We start from the raw sequence: 10,916 nt of genomic DNA, 5'->3' as shown, positions 1-10,916 counted from the left end.
TGTTTTAATGACTCAGTTTCGTATTCTCCCTTGACATGCCAAAACATTCAATACAATTTGAAAAATTCTTGTATTAATTATAATTTTCAATGGGTTGATTACTTTGTTAAATAATCAGTGTTTTTATGGGTCGATAACTTGAAATAATCAGTGTCTGACTGTTTTCACAAGTAATTCCAATATGTTTGGATAATTGAGAACAATGGCTCGAATAAACACACGAAATTATCGTTAGTTATGATTTGATCATTCAATAAGATTCCAGAGTAATTGATCAACTCATGCATAAGTATGAGAAGACATGTCGAAGAAATAATTTAGCCCAAAATGTATTTAAAAGACCTGCTTGGTTAAAGAGAAATCACATTCTTTATTTATCTATTTTAAAAGAGAAAATATATAGCTACACTTTATATACTGAGTCAAATTTAAATTCACCATGGACACGATGAAGTTCGAGTTCGATGCCAGCTATTCAATCTCTCCAGCATCAAGCAGCTTTAGAAGTCCTTGTACTGCAGATTCAGTTTCATCATCGATGTCTATATCACGACCTGGCAGTTTGTCGGAGAATGAATTTGAAAATTACGACGTTTTCGTCGCAGCATCTCTTGTAGAAAAGATAGACTTTAAAAATATTTCTCCAGACACTAAAACAAAAGGACTACCTAAACCTGATTTATCGGGAGCTGAAAATCTTCCAAAGAGGAAACGTTACAACAAGTCTCGTCGACGTGATAGGAGTCCAGGTCTTGTAGAGAAGATCAAGAAAACCCGCAGATCAAAAGCTAATGACAGAGAACGTAACCGTATGCACGGACTTAACGATGCTTTAGAGAGTCTCCGATCCATACTACCCGTCAATCCTGGTGAAAACAAACTCTCAAAGATAGAGACACTCCGAATGGCACACAACTATATATGGATGTTATCACAGACCTTGGACATGGTGGATAAAGCTCCACAAAACTATGTTGCCGTGACGGATAACGTACAAGTGCCTTCAAATGACAACTCCACAAATAGTGCTATAATACAGGAATCTTCATTTGAGTGTGAAGTTCAACAATTCACGTATCAGACGTCGTCACCAGTGGCAAGTGTTCAAGAAAACTATTTCCCAAACTACTTCCAGGCCCAACATCATCATGACATGTATGATGTATCAGTTAATCCAGAAACCCCTTATGTTCCCGTAAATGGAGATACATCTGCCGGATTTTCAGAGTCGTTTTCACCTATTTCTTCATCATCGCCAGTTTTGGCAAATCACCGAAGTATACCAACAGCACATGTTGCGAAAAACATGGCGTTTCCGTCTTTCGGATTTACAAGTTATAATTATGAACAATCATTTAATTGGAATTGTATGTATCAAAGACCTCAGCCTGGAAGTCCTACTGAATACTCCGACACATCTGACGGATTTGCCTATGAGATGTTTCCGTGAAATTTACTCTAAAATGTAAATCTAACAAATAGTGCTATGTTGTGTTAAGACGATTTTTGTCTCTTATGACATGTGATTTATGTGTGTTTCCTAATAATAAATTATTTCAAATATTTTATATATATTATTTAATTTTTGGCCGAACAGCTATCCTGCGTATATAATTTACTCGGTCCCTGCTTTGATGTTTGGGCTAGGCTATATCCTCACCCCATACTCATAACGGAAAATGGGATAAGACCAAGTATTTAACAGCAAACAATGACAATACGATGTACAATAACATCCTTGACAGATGATGCTAAGGTACATAAGAGAACAAAATCGGACCATAAAACAATTAAACATTTTAACAGCAATTGTACGTTAAAGAAAAAGTGAAATCTTTAAAAAAAAAAAAAAAAAAAAAATAATTTTTAAGCTGCTTATTTCCATAGATTTGCGTAAGATACTGTTTTTTGTTTCCGTGATTTTTAAGGAAAACACTTTTTTATTTTAGTTTATTTAATAATTTTTTACTGGTTCAGAATTCCATTTTCATATTTTTTTAAGTTTTATTATGTTTCAGTTTCATAAGTAAAATAAAAACCAATCTGATGGCTCAGCAGTACGAATATAAGGGACTGCATAAACCGAATGCCCTATCTAAGTTTAACGCGAGATGTTATAAGCATCACACATTGAAAATAATGTGATAAACTAACCTCGTACAAAGACGTATATTTTATTTACACGTCTTTAACCTGTGTGATGCAGATTAGGAAAATGTATTTGTAGTTACGTCCCCATTTTATCAGCGTTTTAAAAAAACACGACCAGCCTCGATCCTTTAGCAACTTTACATTGATAACTATTTACATTCATAGATCTGGCCTGGAATACTCATACCAGAGACATATAACACAAACGGAACTGTATTGGGTCTCTGCTCATATTTATCTGGATTATGATCCTCCGTTTAGGTGTCAGACCACCAAAAAGTTCGCCCATTCCAATTTACAACGTATAAATATACCCCTATTCCATCAATTCCCGCAAAGTGGAAAGGGATTAATATAAGTTGCAAAACTTGTTTCCCAATCCACTATTAAAATATATGTTTAAACTAATTGTCTTAAATGATTTTTTTAATACCTTAGATTCTATTGACTTGCACACAATGAAACATGTTCATGACCATAGCTGTAGCCTGTATTGTTGATCACCATGCACATGTAATGGCCCATTACTGATAAGTGAAGAAAAAAGGTGGGAATATTCCTTTTGATTATTTTTCAAAGTCAATCATGGTAAAAGCACAGGGACTCGGTTAGCAGATTAAAATTTTGTAAATCAATGTTTTTAATTTATTTTTTATTATTTCCTGTCTATTTGCATTACTTTATTAACGTATTTAACGTTGCCATCACTATTTCTTTGTTTTCTGGCAATGTGCAGTTTACTATCCATATCCGTATACTGAAACAAAAACTATCTTTAAAAAAGATGTCCGACGTATTTAAATTTGAGTATATGTTTAAAACTACCATTTCGATAACCTTCAGAAGCACAAAGATACCATTTAAATAACGTTTTCTCTGTTTGTGTTCAGTATTCTCGGTCCTCGTATCTTTCTGTTTACACATCAAAACCCCGCGGAAATCTCACATGCGTAGGTGCGTTCTAAAAGTCATGTACGTTCCGAATAAACAGCTGTCACGGATGCAAAGAGCTATTGGAGAAACAATTATTTTAATTAAAATATAAATCTTTGTAAGATCTTAGATTTGCCAAATATTTTATAGTTTTTCACTTGCTTTCATACACGATATTATATAATCAACGAGACGTTTTTTCAAACACAACCAAATCACCCACCATGACAGCATTTTGTCCAATCACAGAAAAGATTCAGTTCGAGCATGCGTATTCTGTTGCCATAGTTAAGTGTCCTTAAGTTCAAAGGGCACAAACCGAAACTATACCGACTACGTCGGAAAAACCTAAAGGGATCTAAGTCGCCATCTTGAATTGCCTTCCCTACTTTAGATAAAAAAATAATTAAAAATATTCATAAATTACTATATACCTTACAACAGCCTTCATTTTCTTCCGAAATTATTCTTCTATCACACTATATTTTGATTTGTGGATTAACAGAACTCTTACGCAGCTTCAGTTGCATTCGTAACTGGCAAACATGTCGTTTTCAATATGATAGACGAAATGGGAGTTAACTCTTGTCATTCGGAAACTTATGGGTTGATGCGTTTACTACAACGATAACTCCTTATAAACAGACGAGTGCTGTCCCCTTACTTGATACCTACGCCACACCAATATATCCTTCATATAAATTAAATCAAACAAAAATGTCTTTGAACAGTCAGTGTTTCAATATCAGATTATCCTCCTATCCCTCCGCCCATTGAAAATATCAAATGATTGTCCCCAAACTATCGGGTTTTATTTCCACAAAGGAATGTGACATTCTGACATCGTTCTGATATTTTTCCGTGAAATCAAGGATTTATGCAGTACAACACTTATATAATCAGAGGCGTATTTATGGGGAAATAGGGCCTTCTGATTGAACTTCATACATGCATGTATGATAAATTAATAGACCTTTTTCAAAGTATCAATCCAAGTTGACCAACCAACCGGCGGCCTCCCCCTATTTTTCTAAATCCTGGTACTGTTAGTAAACCTTATAAATCTCATTGAACGTGTCAATATTTTAAGTAACTTCTTCATTTTATTGATGTGTCTACGAAAAAGTCAATGATTTATGTGGTCCGAGACCACAATTGTCGTCCCTTGTTTTTCGTTGTTACGAATATAGTCCCTAGTGTTGACAGTGGGTTACTTGCCATTAATTTTTATACCCCTTCCAAATTTATTTTTCCATGTTTATTGCCTCAAATTGCAACTATGGGGATGAAATTACACTGTAAAAAAAATTGGGTCCAGAATTTTAAAGGAAAGTAGTGATTTGGTCCAGTTGAAAAAGGTTGAAAATTAGCACTTCGGAAGCTGTCAAAAGATTTCAAGACGCCCTAAACATAAAATTGTCCATATTTTGAGTTAGAGCCAATGAAGTTTTCTAGTATTTTGATATAATTTGTCCCAAAAGTAGTGAACACACTGTAAAAGTTTCTTTGAGAAAGCGCAGGTGGGATTTTTTTTATTTTCATTTATGTTCTAAAAGAAATGCACTACGAAATAATTGTGTTCTCGGACCATGTTACCCCGTTTGAAGAAAGGTTCTATTCGTTAACATGGTTAATAATTTTGCGCTCGATATGTAATAATAAATCAGGGGACAGCACTCGTCTGTTTATGAGGAGTTATCGTTGTGGTAAACGCATCACCCCAGAAGTTTCCGAATGACAAGAGTTATCTCCCATTTCGTCTATCATATTGAAAACGACATGTTTGCCAGTTTCGTTGCTTTCGCCGGGAAATTTGAATATTCTGACACGAATCAAGGACGTTTATTAGATATATATATATATAGTTATACGTCCTTGCACGAATGCAACTGAAGCTGGATATGGATAGTAAACTGCACATTGCCAGAAAACAAAGAAATAGTGATGGCAACGTTAAATACGTTAATAAAGTAATGCAGATAGACAGGAAAAAATAAAAAATAAATTAAAAACATTGATTTACAAAATTTTAATCTGCTAACCAAGTCCCTGTGGGTAAAAGTTGTAAAGAGTCTATAAAATCAGTAGGGCAAATAAAAAAGATCAAAACACAGTTATCTTAAGTTAATATTGAATGACTATGTTTATGTTTCTATAGCGAAGTCTATAATATTCTAAATCATCACACTAGTATATTTTACGTAATCCTAATTAAACAAGTAACATGCAGAGTCATCGAACGTCATTATGACTGGAATAGTTGCATATGTTCATTTATGAATCGCTACGGTCGACAAGAAAGATCTTGAAATATGCATTATTTGTGAATTGCAAAGGGGGTCCACTGACTGCCTAAAAGTGGCCCCGCTCTAGTCATGCTTCAGTGATTCAATATATATATATATTATATAGTGATTCTGTATATACAACTCGTCTAATGATTCAGTATATATTTCGTTTGGGCTTGTATCATATTTTCCCTCCGGTTTATATGATCCGTTCATCCTATATTGACTCTTAAATTCAAGAGTCTTTCTTAAATTGAGGGTAAATTATATGGCCTTCCAAATACCGTTTCGATCCCTAACATCATTGAAGAGACATTTATTGTCAAAATCCGGATCTGGTGTACTAAAAAAATATTGACACCTCATTTTTGTGGCATAACATCTTGGCCACAAGTCTATTGTTTTCTGTTTAGTATTAAAATTATATAAAGATCCATTTTGTTACATCTTGTGATCAATTTTATTTGGCAATCGCCAATGGCAGTCAGCAGGGTTAAAGAACATCAGTGGTTCGACCTGTTAGTCAAATGCGTTTTGTTTAAATATACTTTTTCACTTTTTTGGTCTTTTGGAAAATGTTGTTTGTGCTGTATTTAGACCCTTCTACAACGGAATTTGTTTTACATGCACACGTATAAAAATTGCGGTTTTTATCCAACGCAATCATAGGTTTGAACGTAGTTTTCAATTTAGACTTGTTTAATTTTTTTCGTTTGGGCTTGTATCATATTTTCCCTCCGGTTTATATGATCCGTTCATCCTATATTGACTCTTAAAGTTCTTAAATTGAGGGTAAATTGTATGGCCTTCCAAATACCGTTTCGATCCCTAACATTTATTGTCGAAATCCGGATCTGGTGTACTATATATATAATGACTGAATCACCGAGCCCAGCCTACCCCCTAAATCCGCCTCTGATTTGATAATAATTGGGCAGTTTAGTCGAGAGGTCATTGACATTTCTTTTGAATGTTAATCTGACTTACAACACAAATGGTTGTTTGACCCTCAGCTGCCACTATATGTAATGCTAAAATTGAAAGAAATAAAATGTTTTCGACTTGTTGCCAAAAAAATAAATTGTTTTAAAGCTATGAAAAGTCAAGAGAGAATATTTTCCCGCCAAAATTGCAATGGCTATATCTTGAAAACAAGCACATTGACTTATATATTTTTCTTGCTCTTTCGATTCCTTTATTAATTCCCTATCAATATAAACAAGTGTTTTGAAAAGCTAACTATTTTGAAACTGAGAAACGAACTCCCTTTTAAAAGCAGTTGAGCCAGACCAACAATTATTTTATCAACATGAAGGGGAGTTATAACTTTCAGGCAATTCATAAAACTTTTCCACCTAGTTTTATTTATAACTTAAGGCATGGAGACATTCATGATAACCCATGACAGAAAAACGACCATGCAAAGGGCTAGTTATTTCCATGCATACTTGCTGTTGCTCATTTGGTGAACATTAATTCCCTTTGACATACAATCGGTACAAAAATAAATTTTAAGATCCTTGTTTTCAATATCCATAGAGAGAGCCTGCAAATTACTTATTTCACTGTATTCTTTTTGACATGCGTCACACTTGTATACTTTACAAGATTCTTTACCATTCCCATCGTTGGCATGTTCTTTCATATGTTTACGTAGTAACCCATGCTGTGTAAAAACTTTTTTGCAGAGTCCACATTTATAAAGTGTTTCATTATGTGCATTAGCCATGTGATTTTTTAGCAATATGTTACTATAGTAACTGGTATCACAAATACCACAGTGAAAAGGTTTATCCCGATGAGTTCTCTCGTGTATCACTAATCCATGTTTTGTATGAAAAGATCTTCTACACCGTTTACTCTGTTTACATTTGTAATGTTTAAATTCTGCATGCAGTTTATGTTGTTCCAGCAACAATTTGTCCTCAAACTCTGCTCCACATTCTGTGCATGAAAACGGGTTGACAATTCTAATGGTATGGCTGCTGATATGTCTTTCAACAGAAGCTTGATCATTAAATGCTTTGTCACAAACACCACATTTATAAGGTTTTGCACCTTTAAATTTATACAAATATTTATGTACTTTACCCGTGTCTGATATTACATGGACTTTTACATCAGAACTCTGACCAGTCCCTTCCTCATATATATCATAACTCTGACCAGTCTCTTCCTCACACATATCAGAACTCTGACCAGCACCTTCCATAGACATATCAGAACTCTGACCAGCTCCTTCCTCAGACATTTTAGAGTTATCAGTTATTTTTGGTAACAGTTCCTCTTCAAGTCCATATATACCATAATGTACTTCATTCATATTCAGTATTGTGTAATTTTCTATGACTGCCTCGGAAATCCTATATAACTATTCCTCTTAACAACTTTATATCAGAATGTCAAGGTTACATGTAGTTATTTCTGTTGTCATGGAGACTGGACTTGCAGCAGAATCAACATGTGCTGTAAAATTAGACAACATATAAATGAGAATTCAAAAACCCTTCAAAGATAAATATCTCTTTGGGGAGCAACCATTTAACTTCAAGTGGGGAGTGGATGAGTGGGTGGGGTTGGGGTATGATATTTAAAAATTGTTTGAGTCAGATTTTTTTTTATGCAAAAGCCAATTTTTTAAAGATTTTATGCAATTTAATCAAATTTAAATAGATTTGCAGATTAACCCCACCACATCGTGTATACCATGTATACATGCCTGTCCCAAGTAATTCAGTGGTTGTATATACTATTTGTGTTCATTTTTAATTTTGAACATAAATCAGCCTGTTAGTTTCAATGCTAGAATTGTTTTACATTTGTTATTCTTGCAACGTTATACAGCGGACTGTCGGAAATGGGTTGAACTCATTGTTGAAGGCCCTACAGTGATCTTACATACTTACTTATGGAGGGATTTCCTCAATGGTCTATGCTCCCCGTAGGAGCCAAGGGTCTAAGTAAGTAAGTAATGGGGAATGGGTTGAACTCATTGTTGAAGGCCCTACAGTGATCTTACATACTTACTTATGGAGGGATTTCCTCAATGGTCTATGCTCCGTCCCCGTAGGAGCCAAGGGTCTAAGTAAGTAAGTAATGGGGAATGGGTTGAACTCATTGTTGAAGGCCCTACAGTGATCTTACATACTTACTTATGGAGGGATTTCCTCAATGGTCTATGCGTCTATGCTCCCAGTAGGAGCCAAGGGTCTAAGTAAATAAGTAATGGGGAATGGGTTGAACTCATTGTTGAAGGCCCTACAGTGATCTTACATACTTACTTATGGAGGGATTTCCTCAATGGTCTATGCTCCTTGTAGGAGCCAAGGGTCTAAGTAAGTAAGTAATGGGAATGGGTTGTACTCATTGTTGAAGGCCCTACAGTGATCTTACATACTTACTTATGGAGGGATTTCCTCAATGGTCTATGCTCCCAGTAGGAGCCAAGGGTCTAAGTAAGTAAGTAATGGGGAATGGGTTGTACTCATTGTTGAAGGCCCTACAGTGATCTTACATACTTACTTATGGAGGGATTTCCTCAATGGTCTATGCTCCCCGTAGGAGCCAAGGGTCTAAGTAAGTAAGTAATGGGGAATGGGTTGTACTCATTGTTGAAGACCCTACAGTGACCTATATTTTTGTTTATTTCTCATTCTGTGTTATTTTTTGCCTCTCGAGGACTCAGTGTCTCATTGGCAAATATACCACATCTTCTTTATATTTTTATAATACAATGTAATACATAAAGCTACAAATGAGGGCCTTGATGGACATTAGGATGAAGTTAAGAAAATAGGGAGCAATGGGCAACTGAGATATAAACTATTAATAGGCAAAAAAACCATGAGAAATGAGAAAAATGGACTAAACAGGTTAAATGATACAAAACAACAGACTATACATTTGGTTGTCTTTTAACCTATACTTTTTTCCAAATGGGATTTTAAATTAGTTACATATGCATTTGTAGATTTTGATGATTTATGAGGTCCCTCATAGGGTGTCCAAATAATCACCTAATCACAAATGTTTTGTCAATATAATGACATAATCATTCCTTTTTTTCCTAATAAAGCAAGATAATCAAATAATCAAGGAATATTTGGTATGTTTATTACATAATCTAACATTATATAACAGTAGTTAAAGTAGTCTCAGTCAATACATATATCATTCAGTAAAGGGTTCTACTTGTACAAGTAATTTTTATTTAAATAAAAAATTAAATATTAAAGTACCTATATATATATATATATAAGTTAATTTGTATGATAATGATACAAGCTGTATTTCATTTACATGTATAGTTAATAATTTTATTGGCTAAAGTTATATATCCCTTACACATTCAGATTTATTTTCTTATACAAGTAAAAAAGTCATACTTTCTAAGTATCCTCTTTTATTGATTTTCTTGGAAATTCTTTGTGCTATTAGAATTTCAAATATCTGTCCTTTGCTGGTGTCTTTACTTATTTCATCTTTGTGCTATTAGAATTTCAAATATCTGTCCTTTGCTGGTGTCTTTACTTATTTCATGGACAATGAAAATCTCATTTGTCTGTTATCAGTTCAAACACTCACATTACACTGCACATTTACAAGCCGCCAATTTTAAGGTGCAATTTTGGAAGGCTTTGAGCAATTACTTAAGATCTTTGCTTCTCTTTTGAATAGGGCTCTTCACGGTTAGTTCGGCCATATTGGATACGGGGCAGATTTTTTGGAAGGAGGTGGAAATGGTATGAAAGTGTGGGAAATCCTATGTGTGTTTCCAAGCAACAGCTCTGTTTTAATGATGTTTTCCCGTATTTTTCACACCATTTTTACCTCTATTATGAAAATCTGCCCCCTATCCAATATGGCCGAACTAACCGTGAAGAGCCCTATTAATGATAAGAATCTTATAAAAATTAGTACAAACGTAGCTAACTTATTTTAAAGAAAATTAAGGGAAAATAATTCATTTAAACAAAATTTATTTGAAAAAGTATATTATTATTTACTGCTTCAAGTAAATAAATATTATTGTACAAGTAGTACTGTACCACTGACTGTTTATTGTCCCAAATTAAATCAAAGAACCAACAAGGCGTTTATTCATTGTTAAGCATGCTTTCCATAGTTTTTTTTTGACAAGAAAAGAGACGTACAATTATCACAGTAAATTTAATCATTGTGTGTGTAAAAATTACATATCTATATTACGATTGTTATGAAGATGTCATTTGAAAAATGAAAACTTACATGATTAAAACTATAAATTATAACAATTTAAACATAATCTAATCGAACAGCTTTCCGCTTCCAGAAATGTAAACAAAGGGAGATTATCCAATCTTTTAAAATTGTACGGCAAGCATACTGAGATATTATCGATATGTACAAATTCACTCAAGTTGACAAAACGCCTCAACGTAAAAATGTGTATCTACAGTGGCGGAAACAGAACTTTTCTTAAGGGGGGCCCGTTGACTGACCTAAAGGGGGGGGGGGGGGGGGGCGCGCTCCAGTCATGCTTCAATGATTCCCTATATAATCAAC

At 34.3% G+C, this 10,916-nt stretch overlaps 2 protein-coding genes across 2 annotated transcripts; one reads left to right on the top strand and one right to left on the bottom strand.

The window, feature by feature from the left end:
* The first annotated feature begins 357 nt into the window (after positions 1-357).
* LOC139490428 (neurogenic differentiation factor 6-like) lies at positions 358-1,564 on the top strand. The gene has a single exon (XM_071277223.1). The coding sequence runs from the start codon at positions 440-442 to the stop codon at positions 1,448-1,450; it is 1,011 nt and encodes a 336-aa protein (XP_071133324.1). The 5' UTR covers positions 358-439; the 3' UTR covers positions 1,451-1,564.
* Positions 1,565-6,364: 4,800 nt separating this feature from the next.
* On the bottom strand, positions 6,365-10,724 carry LOC139489001 (zinc finger protein 501-like). The gene is made up of 2 exons (XM_071275020.1): positions 10,620-10,724; positions 6,365-7,838 (listed from the first exon to the last, which is right to left on the bottom strand). Exon 2 carries the CDS (start codon positions 7,693-7,695, stop codon positions 6,805-6,807), a length of 891 nt encoding a protein of 296 aa, XP_071131121.1. The 5' UTR covers positions 7,696-7,838; positions 10,620-10,724; the 3' UTR covers positions 6,365-6,804.
* Positions 10,725-10,916: the final 192 nt, after the last annotated feature.

The sequence above is a fragment of the Mytilus edulis genome, chromosome 9 (assembly GCF_963676685.1).
Source record: "Mytilus edulis chromosome 9, xbMytEdul2.2, whole genome shotgun sequence".
NCBI lineage: Eukaryota > Metazoa > Mollusca > Bivalvia > Mytilida > Mytilidae > Mytilus > Mytilus edulis.
The sequence above is the reverse complement of the archived record's forward strand: the minus strand, read 5'-3'. Positions and strand labels throughout refer to the sequence as shown.